The sequence below is a fragment of the Salmo salar genome, chromosome ssa19, assembly GCF_905237065.1.
Source record: "Salmo salar chromosome ssa19, Ssal_v3.1, whole genome shotgun sequence".
In the NCBI taxonomy this organism is placed as follows: Eukaryota; Metazoa; Chordata; class Actinopteri; order Salmoniformes; family Salmonidae; genus Salmo; species Salmo salar.
In genome coordinates, this window is record NC_059460.1 from 6,686,050 (window position 1) to 6,706,813 (window position 20,764).

At 42.0% G+C, this 20,764-nt stretch overlaps 1 protein-coding gene across 1 annotated transcript in view; it reads right to left on the bottom strand.

Annotated features, from left to right (window-relative positions):
- The window catches only part of nrg3b (neuregulin 3b), a 432,471-nt gene that overhangs the window by 12,780 nt on the left and 398,927 nt on the right, over positions 1-20,764 (bottom strand). Inside the window, exons 7-8 of the mRNA XM_014157078.2 lie at positions 11,066-11,181; positions 10,304-10,459 (exon numbers count right to left, since the gene is read on the bottom strand). Coding sequence (XP_014012553.1) covers positions 10,304-10,459; positions 11,066-11,181 — 272 coding nt within the window. The remainder of the gene's footprint in view (positions 1-10,303; positions 10,460-11,065; positions 11,182-20,764) is intronic.

A 20,764-nucleotide genomic window follows, 5' to 3' on the forward strand; every position in this document is an offset into this window, starting at 1 on the left:
AAATGCAGTCCTTTTCAACCCTCAGTAATACGATACAATCCTCTTCTCTTTTCCCCCTTATCTGGGCAACAGACAGAGTGCAATAAAACAGCAACCTTTTGAAAAGGTAAAGTATATAAAATTAAAATAATACAGTTTATGTTCGATTTCTGTGCATTATCCTCTTCTCTTTAGTTTTCTGCAAATGTGCAAGGGTAAAATGCAGCAGCACCCTCTTCTCTTTTGACACGCACAATACAATGCAGCCATCCTCGGACCTGAGCAACAAAACACAATAATATCCCTATGTGTCATTCCAAATATATACTGACAAAAATCAGAAATCACTTTATAAAAACAGCCACTTTGTTACTAAATATGTGCCTATGACAGGATTGTGTTCTTACCCGTTTAATGTGACTTCTGTTTTCGGACATCACTGGACAGCTTCTCAACATCGAGCATGTAAGATGTAACTTTAATCTTCACGCAGGACTGCAAGCTCTCATCTGTGAGGCGGGTGCGGTATTTGGATTTTATGTAGTTCATGTTTGAGAATATCTGCTCGCACAGGTATGTTGATCCAAAGATGGATAATACTCCAAATGCATATTTCTTCATGTTCCTATAACTGTCAGGAAGAATGGAAATGTCTTTCCACGTTACTCTTTTTGTTATTTGACAACTTCTCATTACAAAGCAAACATGCAGGCAATCCTTCCGCATTGGCAATGAAAGAAAATGATTCGGTCCAAGAACTGTGGAATCCTCTGTTCTCCTCAGCTATCTTTCTCTTTTTCCCATTGGGATCCATGGCCCATGTGTCACGTCATGGCCAGTATAAGGGTTAATTGGTATTGTAGTTTGGTCAGGACGTGGCAGAGGGTATTTGTTTTATGTGAAAACTGTCATTTGTCGTGCTTATTGTTTTCTTCGTGTTCAACGTTCGTTAATAAATTAAGAAAATGAACACCAACTCTGCTGCATATTGGTCCACCTTTTCAGACGACGATTTCGCTATATCATCGGATGATGAAGAAGATCGTGACAGAATCTCCCACCAAACCAGGACCAAGCAGCAGAGGAAGGAGCAGTGGGATTATGAGTTGGACTATGTGGAGAGATGGACATGGGAGCAGGTTATGGCCGGAGAAGGCCCATGGAGTATGGCTGGTAAGGACCGGGAACGTTTCCGAGGATCAAGACTGGCGTTGAAGCACGAGAGGCACCCCCAATAAAACAATTTTTTGGGGGGGGGGCACACGGGTAGTTTGGCTAGGCATAGGAAGAGCCGGAAGCCAGCTACCCGTGGTTATATGGAGGAGCGTATGAGATGGAGAGCGCCATAGTGCGCTCCTCAGCGAAACATCTCACCCATACGCACGCACAGTCCGGTGCGCGTTATTCCAGCCCCTCGCAGGTGCCGTGCTAGAGCGGGCATCCAGCCTGGTTGGAGGATGCCTGCGCAGCGCATCTGGTCGCCGGTACGCCTCCGAGGACCAGGCTACCCAACTCCCGCTCTACGCACGGCTACCATCAGGCCCCTGCACAACCCAGTCCGCCCTGTACAAGCATCCCGCTCGTGCAGGGCTACTAGTTCCATCCAGCCAAGACGGGTTGTGCAGGAGGTAAGATCAAGACCGACTGTGCGCCTCCATAGCCCTGGGTTTCCAGCTCCTGTCTCTCGTGCGGACCCGGAAGTGCGTCAACCCAGTCCGACTCGTCCTGTTCCCGCACTAGCCTGGAGGTGCGTGTTCTCAATCTGGTACGCCCAGTACCAGCACCACGCACCAGGCTTCAAGTGCGTAAACCCAGCCTCGCCAGTCAACAGTCACCAGAGCTGCCCGCCAGTCAACAGTCGCCAGAGCTGCCCGCCAGTCAACAGTCGCCAGAGCTGCCCGCCAGTCAACAGTCGCCAGAGCTGCCCGCCAGTCAACAGTCGCCAGAGCTGCCCGCCAGTCAAGTCGCCAGAGCTGCCCGCCAGTCAACAGTTGCTAGAGCTGCCCGCCAGTCAACAGTCGCCAGAGCTGCCCGCCAGTCAACAGTCGCCAGAGCTGCCCGCCAGTCAACAGTCGCCAGAGCTGCCCGCCAGTCAACAGTCGCCAGAGCTGCCCGCCAGTCAACAGTCGCCAGAGCTGCCCGCCAGTCAACAGTCGCCAGAGCTGTCCGCCAGTCAACAGTCGCCGGAGTGGCCAGACCGCCCCGAACTGCCGGAGTGGCCAGACCGCCCCGAACTGCCGGAGTGGCCAGCCAACGCCGGAGTGGCCAGACCGCCCCGAACTGCCGGAGTGGCCAGACCGCGCCGGAGTGGCCAGACCGCCCCGAGCTGCCGGACTGCCCAGACCGCCCCGAGCTGCCGGACTGCCCAGATCGCCCCGAGATGCCGGACTGCCCAGACCGCCCCGAGCTGCCGGACTGCCCAGACCGCCCCGAGCTGCCGGACTGCCCAGACCGCCCCGAGCTGCCGGACTGCCCAGACCGCCCCGAGCTGCCGGACTGCCCAGACCGCCCCGAGCTGCCAGACTGCCCCGACAGCCTGGAACGGCCAGAACTGGAGCCACCTCCAGAGATAGGTGGGTTGGGGAGGGGGGGTGTAGCACAGTGCTGTCGTTGACGGCAGCCACCCTCCCTTCCCTCCCTTAAGTAGGGAGGAATTTTTATTTTGGTGTTGTTTGGGGTTATTTTGGTTAAGGTGCTTCCGGGGTTAGCACCTTTAAGGGGGGGTACTGTCACGTCCTGGCCAGTATAAGGGTTAATTGGTATTGTAGTTTGGTCAGGACGTGGCAGAGGGTATTTGTTTTATGTGTTTCAGGGTGGTGTTTTGGGAAAAGGGTGTTTGATTTATTATTTTGGGGTTTTTGAGTTATGTTTATGTATTTCTATGTGTAGTCTAGTGAGTGTGTTTCTATGTTGAGTTAATTGGGGTGGACTTCCAATTGAAGGCAGCTGTTTGGTGTTGCCTTTGATTGGAAGTCCTATATTAGTTGGGTGTGTTTGTCTTGTATTTGTGGGAGATTGTTTTTGCACTGTGTATGTATAGCCTGCAAAACTGTCATTTGTCGTGCTTATTGTTTTCTTGTTTTTTTCGTGTTCAACGTTCGTTAATAAATTAACCTGTTGGGGCTAGGGGGCAGTATTTTCACGGCTGGATAAAAAAACGTACCCGATTTAATCTGGTTACTAATCCTACCCAGTAACTAGAATATGCATATACTTATTATATATGGATAGAAAACACCCTAAAGTTTCTAAAACTGTTTGAATGGTGTCTGTGAGTATAACAGAACTCATTTGGCAGGCAAAACCCTGAGACATTTTCTGACAGGAAGTGGATACCTGATGTGTTGAATTACCTTCAAGCCTATTCCATTGAAAAACACAGGGGTTGATTAATGTTTTGGCACTTCCTATTGCTTCCACTAGATGTCACCAGCCTTTACAAAGTGTTTTGAGTCTTTTACTGTGAGATCTGACCGAACAAGAGCCATGGAACGGTGATGGCCGATTAGACTCTGGCGCGCGAGGTTGTTGGGTACCCTCGTTCCAATACGTTATAAAAGAGAATGCATTCGTCCACCTTGAATATTATTCATGTTCTGGTTAAAAAAGGCACTAATGATTTATGCTATACAACGTTTGACATGTTTGAACGAACGTAAATATATTTTTTCCCCTCGTTCATGACGAGAAGTCCGGCTGGCTTAGATCATGTGCTAACAACACGGAGCTTTTTGGATATAAATGATGAGCTTTTTTGAACAAAACTACATTCGTTATGGACCTGGGATCCCTGGAAGTGACATCTGATGAAGAGAATCAAAGGTAATGGATTATTTACATAGTATTTTCGATTTTAGATCTCTCCAACATGGCCGTTTGTCTGTATAGCAAAGCATATTTTTCTGGGCGCAGTGCTCAGATTATTGCAAAGTGTGATTTCCCAGTAAGGTTATTTTTAAATCTGGCAAGTTGATTGCGTTCAAGAGATGTAAATCTATAATTCTTTAAATGACAATATAATATTTTACCAATGTTTTCTAATTTTAATTATTTAATTTGTGGTGCTGACTTGACTGCCGGTTATTGGAGGGAAACGATTTTCTCAACATCAATGCCATAGTAAAACGCTGTTTTTGGATATAAATATGAACTTGATAGAACTAAAAATGCATGCATTGTCTAACATAATGTCCTAGGAGTGTCATCTGATGGAGATTGTAAAAGGTTAGTGCATCATTTTAGCTGGTTTTATGGTTTTGGTGACGCCTGTCTTTGAATTGACAAAACATTACACACAGCTATTGTCAATGTACTCTCCTAACATAATCTAACTTTATGCTTTCGCCGTAAAACCTTTTTGAAATCGGACAACGTGGTTAGATTAAGGAGATGTTTATCTTTCAAAGGGTGTAAGATAGTTGTATGTTTGAAAAATTTGAATTTTGACATTTATTTGGTTTCAAATTTGCCGCTCTTGAAATGCACCTGCTGTTGATAGGGTGCACCACGGGTGGCAAGCTAGCGTCCCACATAGCCCCAAGAAGTTAAGAAAATGAACACCAACTCTGCTGCATATTGGTCCACCTTTTCAGACGACGATTTCGCTATATCATCGGATGATGAAGAAGATCGTGACACCATGACACACCCGCCGGTTTGTTTGCAACAGCCACCTGTCTGGCACTACGCCGAGCTGAAAGAAACGTGTGTCGCAGGCTATGACGTAAATCTTCCTTGACAGAAATGTTGAAATTAAATATTTATTATAAAAATTTTTACAGCATTGGATAATAAATTATATTAAAATAAAAAATATATTCACACCATCTTTTTCCATTTTCATATTTTTGAAGAAGCTCCAGGGAGCCACTAGGGCGGCGCTAAAGAGCCGCATGCGGCTCTAGAGCCGCGGGTTGCCGACAGGGATAAATCAAATGGTTCTATGTGGCACCCAAAAGGGTTCCTAAATATGGACAAATAACAGAATATCCATTGTAGGGGTGTGCCGAGTTCTGATAAAAATAGTATCGGAATGGATATTGTAATTTTCCGACATGAGTATTTTCTGTAATTTTCAGCTGCCAGCACGCATCTCTATTTCACTCAAACAGTGTGAAGTGCTGTGTGCTTCAAACAAGTATTGGCTAGTTCTTCTGTCTGTAAAGAAACTGGAGTATCGGTTAAACCTGCTGCAACGATTGTATTAGAACAATCCGCTCTCCATCTGCTCTCATTTCCCCAAACAGACAAATGCCAGAATCCATAGCTAGTCATTGTTGTTTAACTTTTTGGTGACAGGGGGCAGATAAACTGCCTGCTACTCGGGCCCAGAAGGTAGGATATGCATATTATTAGTAGATTTGGATAGAAAACACTCTGAAGTTTCTAAAACTGTTTGAATGATGTCTGTGAGTATAACAAAACTCATATGGCAGGCAAAAACCGGAGAAAAATCCAACCAGGAAGTGTAGAAATCTGAGGTTTGTAGTTTTTCAAGTGATTCCCTATCCAGTATACAGTGTCTTTGGGGTCATTTTGCACTTCCTGCGGCTTCCACTAGATGTCACCAGTCTTTAGAACATTGTTTCATGCTTCCACTGTGAATGGGGAGAGAATAAGAGCTGACTCAACAAGTGGACTGCCTGAGGCCAATGAGTTGTTTACTGCGCAGTCACGCAGGCGCGCCGTTCCTTCTTTTTCCTCTGTAATGAATACGCTATTGTCCGGTTGGAATATTATCGAAGATTTATGATAAAAAGACCCTAAGGATTGATTGTAAACATCGTTTGACATGTTTCTACGAACGGTGTCAACAGTCTTTAGAACGTTGTTTCATGCTTCCACTGTGAATGGGGAGAGAATAAGAGGTCCTGGAGTCAGATGACTGAGAGAATGACATGAGTTCAGTGGCGCGCGCTCCGGTGAGAGTTAGCTGTGTTCCTTTTAATTTCTGAAGACATTGGAATTGTCCGGTTGGAATATTACTGAAGATTTATGATTAAAACATCCTAAAGATTGATGCTAAACATCGTTTGACATCTTTCTCTGAACGTAAATATAACTTTTTTTGACTTTTCGTCGTGACATTTTGCGCGCGCTTCCTGCATTTGGAGTAGTGGACTAAACGCGTGAACAAAAAGGAGGTATTTGGACATAAATGATGGACTTTATCGAACAAAACAAACATTTATTGTGGAACTGGGATTCCTGGGAGTGCATTCTGATGAAGATCATCAAAGGTAAGTGAATATTTATAATGCTATTTCTGACTTTAGTTGTCTCCAAAATGGCAGGTATCTGTTTTGCTTGTTGTTGTTGTCTGAGCGCTGTACTCAGATTATTGCAAAGTGTGCTTTCGCTGTAAAGTTGTTTTGAAATCTGACACAGCAGATGCATTAAGGAGAAGTGTATCTAAAATTCTTTGAATAACAGTTTAATATTTTATCAACGTTTATGATGAGTATTTCTGTAAATTGATGTGTTCATTCACCAAGGGTTTGGGAGGCAAAACATTTTCTGAACATTTCACGCCAATGTAAAATGGGGTTTTGGATATAAATATGAACTTTATCGAGCAAAACATACATGTATTGTGTAACATGAAGTCCTATGAGTGCCATCTGATGAAGATCATCAAAGGTTAGTGATTCATTTTAGCGTATTTCTGTTTTTTGTGACGCCTCTCCTTGCTTGGAAAATGGCTGTGTGGTTTTTCTTGTCTCGGCACTGTCCTAACATAATCTAATGTTATGCTTTCGCTATAAAGCCTTTTTGAAATCGGACAATGTGGTTGGATTAACGAGAAATGTATCTTTAAAATGGATATAAAAGTTGTATGTTTGAGTAATTTGAATTATGAGATTCTTGTTGTTTTGAATTTGCCGCCCTGCTATTTCACTGGCTGTTGAATAGTGTGTCTCGCGGGTGGGACGCTAGCGTCCCACATTTCCCAGAGAGCTTTTAATCTAGTTCTTTTCTGTAGACTTTGCTGTTGGCATATGGTTGTTTTTGTCTGTCTACTTGCAGTTGTTTAGTAGGCCTACTTTGTCTGTCCGTATAATTATTCCATTGCTGATGACGTCTGTTATGTTGTGATCCAAGCCCATGCTTCTCGCAATTATTATTATTATTTATTCTCGCCCAAGCATGTTTACCAACTGACAGATCATTAGAAAATAAAATTAAATGTAGATTTTTTATTTTCATTGTACAAATGTTGTGGCATAAGTGTAAGGAGAAGTTTTGATCCTCTTGAAAGTTAAACAATTGTATGGGGCAAGTGAATTAGCCTACCTGCATATAAATCTGTCTGGAATAAATGTAGGCAGTAGTAGCCAGCCATGCATTAGGGTATTTGTTAGTCCTATTCAATTATCATGTGAAATAGGCTAAGTAAGTAAATAGCCCTAATGTGCATTTTCATCTGTCTGGATCGTTTACCTTTGAACAATGTGTGTGAATAAGTGACGGAACATAACGATGCGCTTTGAGATGCAATCTGAGTGACAGTGCAGTATTGTGCTTGAGGTATAGGCTTTACCGGCATTTAAGGCATACTTCTGTTTTTTCCGATTATGAGTAAATCTCATTACGAGTATCAAGTGTAACAAAACGGATACGATTATGAACACGAGTATGAAGAGATCAGCACACCCCTAGTCTATTGGTTCTAATCTTTTAAAATCAATTTTTATGCCATTTTTCTCGTAAAAAAGCGATAATATTCCGACCGGGAAAGCGTGTTTACGTTCAAAGAGAGAGAAAATAAAAACATGGGATCCCCTCGTGCACGAGCCTCAGTCTGATGGTCCTCTGATCGGCCACTTACCAAAGGCGCTAATGTGTTTCAGCCAGCGGCTGGAATTACATCATTCAGCTTTTTCCCGGGTTCTGAGAGCCTATGGGAGCCGTAGGAAGTGTCACGTTACAGCAAAGATCCTAAATGTTCAATAAATAGAGCCAAGAAGCCCAAGGAATGGTCAGAGAGGGTACTTCCTGTTTGGAATCTTCTCAGGTTTTTGCCTGCCATATGAGTTCTGTTATACTCACAGACACCATTCAAACAGTTTTAGAAACTTTAGGGTGTTTTCTATCCAAAGCCAATAATTATATGCATATTCTAGTTTCTGGGCAGTAGTAATAACCAGATTAAATCGGGTACGTTTTTTATCCGGCCATGTAAATACTGCCCCCTAGCCCTAACAGGTTAAACAGCGGTTGACATGCTTCGAAGTACGGTAATGGAATATTTAGAATTTTTTGTCACGAAATGCGTCGTGAGGCGTCACCCTTCTTTACACTTCGGATAGTGTCTTGAACGCACGAACAAAACAGAGGATATTTGAACATAACTATGGATTATTTTGAACCAAACCAACATTTGTTATTGAAGTAGAAGTCCTGGGAGTGCATTCTGACAAAGAATAGCAAAGGTAATACCATTTTTCTTATAGTAAATCTGACTTTGGTCAGGGCTAAACTTGGTGGGTGTCTAAATACCTAGCCCTGTGATGCCGGGCTATCTACTTAGAATATTGCTTTCACCGAAAAGCTATTTTAAAATCGGACATAGCGAGTGCATAGAGGAGTTCTGTATCTATAATTCTTAAAATAATTGTTATGTTTTTTGTCAACGTTTATCGTGAGTAATTTAGTAAATTCACCGGAAGTTTGCGGGGGGTATGCTAGTTCTGAACGTCACATGCTAATGTAAAAAGCTGGTTTTTGATATAAATATGAACTTGATTGAACAAAACATGCATGTATTGTATAACATAATGTCCTAGGTGTGTCATCTGATGAAGATCATCAAAGGTTAGTGCTGCATTTAGCTGTGGTTTGGGTTTATGTGACATTATATGCTAGCTTGAAAAATGGGTGTCTGATTATTTCTGGCTGGGTACTCTGCTGACATAATCCAATGTTTTGCTTTCGTTGTAAAGCCTTTTTGAAATCGGACAGTGTGGTTAGATTAACGAGAGTCTTGTCTTTAAAATGGTGTAAAATAGTCATATGTTTGAGAAATTGAAGTAATAGCATTTCTAAGGTATTTGAATATCGCGCCACGGGATTCAACTGGCTGTTGAGTAGGTGGGACGATTTCGTCCCGCCGACCCTAGAGAGGTTTTAAGCACACCATCGAGGTGCGGATGTTTACTTTCTACACAAGTCATTTTTTTTCCAGTGTCGTCATAAGAACAGATTGTAGTTATAAAATAAAAAAGGGATACATTTGCTTGTGCCATTTAGGAGAAATGGAATTCTAAGCATCACTCCAGTCAGAAGAGACTCTGCGAAGGTTTGTTTCAATTCATTTCCTATGCCCTCGCGCTAGCGTTCGTGCTCAGCCAAAATTCTTTTGTCGTTTTTCAGCCTTGGGTGAATTTTGACTTGTTCTATTGTCCAGCCTAACCTTAGGTTCCCTTGAAATCCAACTTTCTCCACCAGTATCTCCCTGAGAAATACATGTTTGTGTGATATTACTGGACTGAATTTTATAGCTAGATTGATGCATTTTATGGGGTGCGTTTCGGGGCCAAAAATCAGCAACCACACACACACTACCATGTCAACAATCGGCATATCTAGCTTGAGCCAGTTTAAATAAATGCATTGGGCATCTTCTGGGGTTTGTGCAGTGTAGCTACATGATGTAGCTATCGTTAGTTTACTTTGAGTACAAAACAGTCCAAATACAGATGTTAGCTAGCCAAGTAGCAGTGTTAGCTAGCTTGAACATTGAACACACTAAGGTTAAAAACACAACAGCCCTTACCTACCAGTCCATGAGAATGGTGGCCATTTCACTCCATTTTCCACCTTTCAAAATTAATTCCAATGTTTATCTGGTTTATGGTCATGAGCAGTCTTTTTCTCACTTTTTTTTCTCTTTTGGGGTCGAGTTGATTCAGATCCAAGAATGTTTGTTTCTGTCAACATTTTCTGAAAACATTGTCCCTGTTACCAGGACAGTTTATCTGAAAACAAGTTAGCTAGTTTCGTCTGCTCTGTGTTGTTTCTGGCGGCTGTAGCTTGCAAGTCACTTTCACTTCGTCTCAAGCGCCGGGGCGCCCAAGGCGGCTCAGGGCTCAACCCACTTGTTTTCGTTCAAAATGAAAATGCAACACAAGATGTGGGGCGGCATGGAGTGTTACGTCATTTAAGTTAACTTAGTTCAAGGTGGCTCAAGGTAAACAGAAGATTTATACTCGTGAATATTATTTCAAAGCACATGATTCAAACTGACTTATCAAGACCAAACAACCTTGCTATCAACACTGTCCTCATTCAGTTTCAAAGAAAAGCAGAACATCCAGGTGCTTACCCTCTTAAAGATTCCGCCTCCATCTCTGTAGACTCTACCTCTTGCAGGTGCTTATAGGCTGGGACAGCAACCCTTGGTCCCCGAGAGATTGGCAGGGTCCTGAAGTGATGAGTGTCCTGGTGTCTTTGGGCTGAACTGAGGGACAGGGAGCTACTCCTGGAATGACCCATGTAAAATAATATTTGACAGAAACAGAAAACAATGAAATGGGTCACAAATGCGTCAATGGTTATAGACGCTTAAATGAGCACATTGTAGTTTCTACTTCTCCGCAACAGTGTGTCACTGATTTTGGGGGGGAGGTCTTTACTAGTAAAAAAACAACAAAGAGAAACAGGAGATTATAAAGAAACACATCACATGAATACATTGGGGATCATATACCAACATCTATTGCAATTGTAATCTTATTTGAAGATAAAAATATACATTTTCCCCATCTGTTGTGAAGCCATCAGTGTGATTTTCATGTTAGCTGCTAACCCTGTTAAACTGTAAATCAAACGGGAATGTCCCGATTCCGACTGCTTTTAGAGATGCAGATAAGGGCCTTTGTGTCTGGTACCGGAGCCTAGATGCATATTAACATATTTATTACCAACTGCAATCATCATGAATCTTTTTTACATTCCATGAAAGCGCTGTTTATATTGTGCCATATTGTACATTTTACTTGGCTGCATCCACCTCTGTAGACTGGAGCGGCCCATTTAAACAAGCGGGGCAGGAAGAACAAGAGAAGATGTTCTACTGTATGAGTACCTGAAGCTTTTCCCTTTGGTGAGTGCTCTGTTGAGAAGCGGTGGAGCTGCTGTGGGTGCGCCAGCTGACAGACTGCTGCACCCTTGAGGAGGGGAGGACCCATGAGATTTGTAGCACTGCAGTGAAAGACATAAATACCTAATAAGGACATGAGTTGAGGAAAGTAGGAAGTATATATTAGGATCACATTGAGTTCTGTGTACGTAATATAAACATTCTGAATACAACAAAAGTATGCACACAAACCCACATACACACAAATATTTACACACACACACACACGGCCCATTGCGGAGCCGTAGATAACACTCAATTATGCTCAAAGAGATATTCAACGTCTGCTTTTTTACCCATTCACCAATAGGTGCCCTTTGCGAGCATTGGAAAACCTCACTGGTCTTTGTGTTTGAAATTCACTGCATGACTGAGAGACCTTATAATATCAATTTAATCAATTTCAAATTCAGTCTAACACAACAAATTGTGGAAAAAGTCATACTTTCTATTCACACCCCTTGACTTTTTCCACATTTTGTTGTGTTACAGACTGAATCTAAAATAGATTAAATTGAGACCTACACCTAATCACAATACCCCATAATGTCAGTGGAATTGTGTTTTTATGTATAAAAAATATAAGTTGAAATGTCTTGAGTCAATAAGTATTCAACCCCTTTGTTAAGCCTAAATAAGTTCAGGAGTAGAGATTTGCTTAACGAGTTACATAATAAGTTGCATGGACTCACTCTGTTTGCAATAATATTGTTCAAAATTATTTTTTAATGAGTACCTCGTCTCTGTACCCCACACATACCATTTCCTATAAGGTCCCTCAATCGAGCAGTGAATTTCAAACACAAAGATCAGAGGTATTCCAATGATCGCAAAGAAGGGCACCTATTGGTAGATGTGTAAAAAAAGCAGACATTGAATATCCCTTTGAATATGGTGAAGTTATTAATTACACTTTGGATGGTGCATCAATACACCCAGTTACTACAAAGACACAGGCGTCCTTCCTAACTTAGTTGCCGGAGAGGAAGAAAACCGCTCAAGGATTTCACCATGAGGCCAATGGTGACTTTAAAACAGTTACAGCGTTTATTGGCTGTGAGAGGAGAAAGCTGAATCGATCAACAACATTGTATTTAATCCAAAAATCTAACCTAATTGAAAGAGTGAAAAGAAGGAAGCCTGGACAGAACACAAATATTCCAAAACATGCATCCTGTTTGAAACAAGGCACTAAAGTAATACTGCAAAAAATGTGGCCAAGCAATACACTTAAACTTTTTGTCCTGGATACAAAGTGTTATGTTTGTGGCAAATCCAATTCAACATTACAGAGTATTTCTCTCCATAATTTCAAACATAGTGGTGACTGCATCATGTTATGCGTTTGCTTGTAATCATTAAGGACTGGGGAGTTTCAGGATGAAAAATAAATGTAATGGAGTTAAGCACAGGCAAAATCCTACAGGAAATCCTGGTTCAGTGTGATTTCCACCAGACACTGGGAGATGAATTCACCTTTCAGCAGGTCAATGACCTAAAACACAAGGCCAAATCTACACTGGAGTTGCTTACCAAGAAAACATTGAATGTTCCAGAGTGGCCGAGCTACAGTTTTGATTTAAATCTACTTGAAAATCTTTGTCAAGACCTGAACATTGCTGTTTAGAAATTATCAACAACCAATTTGACAGAGCTAGAAGAATTTAGAATAGAATAATTGGCAAATGTTATCCAATCCAGGTGTGGAAAGCTCTTAGAGACTTACCCAGAAAGACTCACAGGTGTAATCGCTCCCAAAGGTGCTTCAACAAAGTTTTTACACATGGGTGTGAATACTTATTTCATTTACATTTGTCTCTATTTAATTTAATAAATTATAAATAATGATGAGAACATTTCTTATTTTCAATTCAGCAACAAAATGTGGAATAAGTCAAGGGTATGAAAACTTTCTGAAGTCACTCAGCAGAAAAAGAAGCAATAGTCCTGAGTCACTCTAGATGTTCCCCCATGATAAATGCCCCCCTCAGCCCAGGCAGAGTCCCTTTGATTTGAATTTACATTAAATAATAGATTAAGGGTCGCCACTTTATGACTACACTCCTTGGCATGGAACTCTCTTCCAATTTATATAGCACAAGTGAACAGCAAACCTGGTTTCATAAAAAATATAAAGCAACACCTCATAGCACAACGCCTTCCCCATGTGACCTACTTGTTGTGTGCATTTACCAACATGCATGTTCAACAGATTTTTTTAAACATGTTTATATTTAACTAGGCAAGTCAGTTAAGATCAAAGTCTTATTTACAATGACAGCCTAGGAACTGTGGGTTAACTGCCTTGTTCAGGGGCAGAACAACAGATTTGGACCTTGTCAGCTCGGGGATTCAAACTTGCAACCTTTCGGTTACTAGTCCAACGCTTTAACCACCAGGCTACCCTGCCGCCCCAGGTGTCAAAGTTATCAATAAAAGTGACTCCAGCAGAGCTACAGTAGTCTTGTGTATGCGACCAATAAAATTTGATTTTGATTTGCAATTTTTGAGTCATCTGTAATGCAGATTTTTTTTTCTGATCCCTTTGTAGTGGTCCCTCATCCCTCATTTATGTTTTTGATGGAACGGTTGAATTAAGCAAACCGCACTTAATTTGGGGAAACCTCTGTAACCAATTTAAGGAGAGAATTTAATAATTAATTGTAGGTTTATTTTTCAAGACAACCGGACAGTTCGACATTATTTGAAATAAATACGCTATTTCACCGACCATTGTTCTTTGCTTGTGTTTTGCATGGTGTCCCTGTTATTTTAAATGAGAGACGTCTCAAATCAGAACCAAAAGTTTTGAGCAATATGCAACTTTGTCTGTGGCGTTGGGCCGCGAAGAGTAATGGCAACTGGTAGAGCTTTTTGAGTCAATGCGACATGGTCGGTAAATTCAAGATACAAGAACCATTGGAACAGTTTGCTATTACAGCGGATGAAGCAGCGGAAAGAGCGTGGAGATGTGGAAATAGATAGTCTCAATGATGACATCGATGATTCATTTCTGGACAGTGGGAGTGAGATTTTTGGAGAGAATGGATCCTTGCCTTCTGGCTGATCCATATGTGGTGTCAGGATGGGTGGAGAAGAGGTTGGGGACTGAGACGGGAAAACTAACTTGAAGTGGACTCATGATGATTTTTTTTGTGTCTTCCGTCCAGAGGGAGAGTGTGCTCCACACCACACGCCTCAGGCGAAACAACCTGTGACTTGCTTTGCTCTCCAGAGCAGGGAGCTGTTGAAAGGAGTGATAACTGGAGTGGCATTAAGTGTTGAGGAGGACCAATTGAAATGGAAGATTCCCGGTGTCTGTGATGCCCCCGTTTGGTGCGACGCAAACCCGGGTGTGATATAGAAAAGACGCTGTTGATCCTGCTGAGTTTTGATGCAGTCTTCACCCAACAAAGTCAAGTTAGGATATGTCAGTTATCCCGTGAGAGCTTTTGTCCCGAACCCATTTCATTTTTTTAGGTGCCAAGCTTATACTTATGTTGCAGCAGTGTGTAGGAGGGAGATTCCTGGATGTGAGAAGTGTGCAGGACGGCATGAGACAATGGAATGTGTAGTATAGGTGGAAAAAGCTGTGTGTGTTAACTGTAGAGGTACCCATGGTGCTGGAGATCAAGAAGTGTCCAGTGAGAGAAAGACGGGTTGAAGTTGCAGGATCAGAGTAGTACAGAAGGTGTCGTATGCTGAAGCAGTGTAGAGAGTATTATGAGGAAGATAGGTCCAGGGCGAGGGATCCTAAGAGGCTCCCTGTTAGTAGGCTGAGGCTAATAGATAGTGATAGGAATAACGTATTTTAGTAAGGTTGGCTTCTTAGTGTTCATAGCCATGGTTATCAACTGTAACACAAAGTGAATGTAAATCACAGAAAATATATGTTGTGATGGCAGCTGCAGAGAAGTACTTGGGTGTACGAGATTTTACTGCAGAGTTACAAGGTGTGTTGAACGATAGTGTCCTGTCCTCCCAGGCTGCCGGCCTGGTGTAGGATCAGATAGGGCCAAGTAGTGGAATAGAGGTGAGGTTTTAGTGGATGTAGGATTAGTTGGTAAGGCAATTTCTATTCCCTTTTCCCCTATCCTTTTGTGTCACAAAGTGTAATCAATTCACACTCCAGAACAGTATACGGCAGGGCTCTCAAGGCTGCCGGCCCAGATGGCATCCCTAGCCGCGTCCTCAGAGCATGTGCAGACCAGCTGGCTGGTGTGTTCATTCACCATTGTTCCTGTTCCCAAGAAAGCTAAAGTAACTAAACTAAATGACCATCGCCCTGTTGCACTCACTTCTGTCATCATGAAGTGCTTTGAGAGACTAGTCAAGCATCATATCACCTCCATCCTCCCTGATATCCTTGACCCACTCCAATTTGCTTAACACCCCAATAGGCCCACTGACAATGCAATCGCCATCACACTGCACAATCTCATCTGGACAAGAGGAATACCTATGTAAGAATGCTGTTCATTGACTACAGCTCAGCATTTAACACCATAGTACCCTCCAAACTCGTCATTAAGCTCGAGATCCTGGGTCTTGACCCTGCCCTATGCAACTGGGTCCTGGACTTTCTGACGGACCGCCCCCAGGTGGTGAAGGTATAAAACAACATCTCCACCCCGCTGATCCTCAACACTGGGGCCCCACAAGGGTGTATTCTCAGCCCTCTCCTGTACTCCCTGTTCACCCATGACTGTGTGGCCATGCACGCCTCCAACTCAATCATCAAGTTTGCAGACGACACTACAGTGGTAGGCATGATTACCAACAACGACGAGGTGGCCTACAGGGAGGACTTGAGGCCCCTCGGAGTGTGGTGTCAGGAAAATAACCTCTCACTCAATGTCAACAAAACAAAGGAGATGATCGTGGACTTCAGGAAACAGCAGAGGGAGCATCCCCCATCCACATCGAAGGGACAGTAGTCGAGAAGGTGGAAAGTTTTAAGTTCCTCGCCGTACACATCAAGGACAAACTGAAATGGTCCACCCACACAGACAGCATGGTGAAGAAGGCGCAACAGCGCCTTTTCAACCTCAGGAGGCTGAAGAAATTTGGCTTGTCACCTAAAACACTCACAAACTTTTACAGATGCACAATCGAGAGCATCCTGTCAGGCTGTATCACCGCCTGGTACGACAACTGCAGCGCCCTCAACCGCAAGGCTCTCCAGAGGGTAGTGCGGTCTGCACAACGCATCACCGGCGGAAAACTACCTGCCCTCCAGGAAACTTACAGCACCCGATGTCACAGGAAGGCCAAAAAGATCATCAAGTACAACAACCACCCGAGCCACTGCCTGTTCACCCCGCTACCATTCAGAAGGCGAGGTCAGTACAGGTGCATCAAAGTGGGGACCGAGAGACTGAAAAACAGCTTCTATCTCAAGGCCATCAGACTGCTAAACAGCCATCACTAACACAGAGAGGTTGCTGCCTACATACAGACTCAAATCTCTGGCCACTTTAATAAAAGGACTTAATAAAAGTATCACTAGTCACTTTAAATAATGCCACTTTAATAATCTTTACATATTATATTACTAATCTCACATGTATATACTGTATTTTATACCATCTATTGCATCTTGCCTATGCCGCACGGCCATCGCTCATCCATATATATATATGTACATATTCTTATTCATCCCTTTACATTTGTGTGTATAAAGGTAGTTGTTGTTATTTAGTTAGATTACTTGTTAGATATCACTGCATTGTCGGAACTAGAAGAACAAGCATTTCGCTACACTCGCATTAACATCTGCTAACCACATCAAAATTTGATTTGATTTCAGCTACATTGGCTGCTATCTAGGTCTGACCATAAAAACAATTTTAACAACTAGTTTCCATAGAGAGTGACAAATGCGGTCTGATAACCCTCTTGCAAAGTAATAAGTTGGGTTACAATTTTTTGGTATTTTGAAACGGATGCCAATGGACTTCATTTGTTGAATGACTAGGCAACTTGGCTAGTTCTTGACTTTGGTAACCAAGTCACATGACACGCCATGTAAATAAGGAATTGATTGCAATTAAAGAGTAAAGAGAGGTTTTTAAAAATGAAATGGGATATTACATTATTTCCACTCAAATACATGAGTAATCAATTAAATTGGTCACAATTGAATAAAAGTTGTTTAATTTATAGAGAAATTGATTCTTCTAACATCACTTTCTGTTTTACTTTTAGCTTGCTTGGAAAGTTTCCCCACCATGTGAGTTATCTTCTAGTCACTGTATTTGTCTACCTTGTATTTGAAGCAGGTTAGCAGAAGGCCTAAGAGTTGATAAGATGAAACAATACATTTATTAAGTGATTCATCTGTTTCTGATTCTTTGTCTCATTTGCAGCTCAATTGTTTCCAAAAGTCTCTAGTTAAAGGTGATCAGGTTTACTATACTAATATGTACACTCACCGGACAGTTTATTAGGCACACCACCCCATTCCCAAAAATGTATTGCTCCTACAGCTACTAGTCCACTTACAGTTGAAGTCAGAAGTTTATGTACACATAGGTTGGAGTCATTAAAACTCATTTTTCAACCACTCCACAAATGTCTTGTTATCAATTTATAGTTTTGGCAAGTCAGTTAGGACATCTACTTTGTGCATGACACAAGTCATTTTTCCAACAATTGTTAAGAGACAGATTATTTCACATATAATGCACTGTATCACAATTCCAGTGGGTCAGACGTTTACATACATTAAGTTGACTGTGCCTTTTAACAGCTTGAAGACTTCCAGAAAATGATGTCATGGCTTTAGAAGCTTCTGATAGGCTAATTGACATCATTTGAGTCAATTGGAGGTTTACCTGTGGATGTATTTCAAGGCCTACCTTCAAACTCAGTGCCTCTTTGCTTGACATCATGGGGAAATCAGAAGAAATCAGCCAAGACCTCAGAAAAACAATTGTAGACCTTCACAAGTCTGGTTCATCCTTGGGAGCAATTTCCAAATGCCTGAAAGTACCATGTTCATCTGTACAAACAATAGTACGCAAGTATAAACACCATGGGACCACGCAGCCATCATACCGCTCAGGAAGGAGACGCGTTCTGTCTCCTAGAGATGAACGTACTTTGGTACGAAAAGTGCAAATCAATCCCAGAACTACAGCAAAGGACCTTGTGAAGATGCTGGAGGAAACAGGTACAAAAGTATCTATATCCACAGTAAAACGAGTCCTATATCAACATAACCTGAAAGGCCGTTCAGCAAGGAAGAAGCCACTGCTTCAAAACCGCCATAAAAAAGCCAGACTACGGTTTGCAACTGCACATGGGGACAAAGATCCTACTTTTTGGAGAAATGTCCTCTGGTTTGATGAAACAAAAATAGAACTGTTTGGCCATAATGACCATCGTTATGTTTGGAGGAAAAAGGGGGAGGCTTACAAGCCGAAGAACACCATCCCAACCGTGAAGCACGGGGGTAGCAGCATCACGTTGTGGGGGTGCTTTGATGCAGGAGGGACTGCTGCACTTCACAAAATAGATGGCATTATGAGGTAGGAAAATGATGTGGATATATTGAAGCAACATATCAAGACATCAGTCAAGAAGTTAAAGCTTGGTCACAAATGGGTCTTCCAAATGGACAATGACCCCAAGCATACGTCCAAAGTTGTGGCAAAATGGCTTAAGGACAACAAAGTCAAGATATTGGAGTGGCCATCACAAAGCCCTGACCTCAATCCTATAGAAAACGTGTGGGCAGAACTGAAAAAGCTTGTGCGAGCAAAAAGGCCTACAAACCTGAGTCAGTTACACCAGCTCTGTCATGAGGAATGGGCCAAAATTCACCCAACTTATTGTGGGAAGCTTGTGGAAGGCTACCCAAAACGTTAGACCCAAGTTGAACAATTTAAAGGCAATGCTACCAAATACTAATTGAGTGTATGTAAACTTCTGACCCACTGGGAATGTGATGAAAGTAATAAAAGCTGAAATAAAGCATTCTCACTACTATTATTGTGACATTTCACATTCTTAAAATGAAGTGGTGATCCTTTTACTAGGATTAAATGTCAGGAATTGTGAAAAACTGAGTTTAAATGTATTTGGCTAAGATGTATGTAAATTTACGACTTCAACTTTATCTAATCTCTTGGCTACCATTTTTCCTGATGGAGCAATTGTGGGACATCCAGCACCACTTGTGAACACCTACTCAACCTCTAAGGTAAATGGCTTACAGCATCTTACATTGTAACGGTTGTCGTCGGATATAGACCAAAATGCAGCGGGGAAATGTGCACTCATTTTCTTTATTATAAACAGACAAGAAGGAGAACCAAAACAAACACAAATAAACCACAATGACTAATCACAGGCTGGTAAGGCACAAGGCTATACACAGAACAATCTCCCACAAAGTACTCAACATATACATACCTATATATAGGACTCTCAATCAGAGGCAACTAGAAAACACCTGCTTCCAATTGAGAGTCCAACCCCAATTAACAAAACATAGAAATACAAAAGACTAGACAGAACATAGAAATACACTAACATAGAACAGTGCCCAAAACCCCCCCGGAATACATAAATCAAGTACCCTACTAAACAAACCACCACCCCGAACCATATAAAACAAATACCATCTGCCACGTCCTGACCAAACTACAATAACAAATAACCCCTATTACAGGTCAGGACGTGACACACATTTACATTTTACTCGATAGCATTGAAGTATTCACATTGAAACAATGGACCTGGACATGATTTTGTTGTCATAAACCCAATCCCAAATGGACCCCTTTAACCTCTATGGGCTAGGTGGGACGCTGGCGTCCCACCTACGTAACAGCCACTTGCAGCCTGTGGCGCGATTTTCAAAACCTTAAAAATCCTATTACTTCAATTTCTCAAACATATGACTATTTTACAGCTATTTAAAGACAAGACTCTCGTTAATCTAACCACACTGTCCGATTTCAAAAAGGCTTTACAACGAAAGCAAAACATTAGATTATGTCAGCAGAGTACCAAGCCAGAAATAATCAGACACCCATTTTTCAAGCCAGCATATAATGTCACCAAAACCCAGAAGACAGCTAAATGCAGCACTCACCTTTGATGATCTTCATCAGATGACAACCCTAGGACATTATGTTATACAATACATGCATGTTTTGTTCAATCAAGTTCATATTTATATCAAAAAACAGCTTTTTACATTAGCATGTGACGTTCAGAACTAGCATACCCCCGCAAACTTCCGGGGAATTCGCTAACATTTTACTAAATTACTCACGATAAACGTTCACAAAAAGCATAACAATTATTTTAAGAATTATAGATACAGACCTCCTCTATGCACTCGATATGTCCGATTTTAAAATAGCTTTTTGGTGAAAGCACATTTTGCAATATTCTAAGTACATAGCCCAGGCATCACGGGCTCGCTATTTAGACACCCGGCAAGTTTAGCACTCACCATAATCATATTTACTATTATAAAAGTTTGATTACCTTTTGTTGTCTTCGTCAGAATGCACTCCCAGGACGTCTACTTCAATAACAAATGTTGGTTTGGTCCAAAATAATCCATCGTTATATCCGAATAGCGGCGTTTTGTTCGTGCGTTCCAGACACTATCCGAAATGGTAAAGA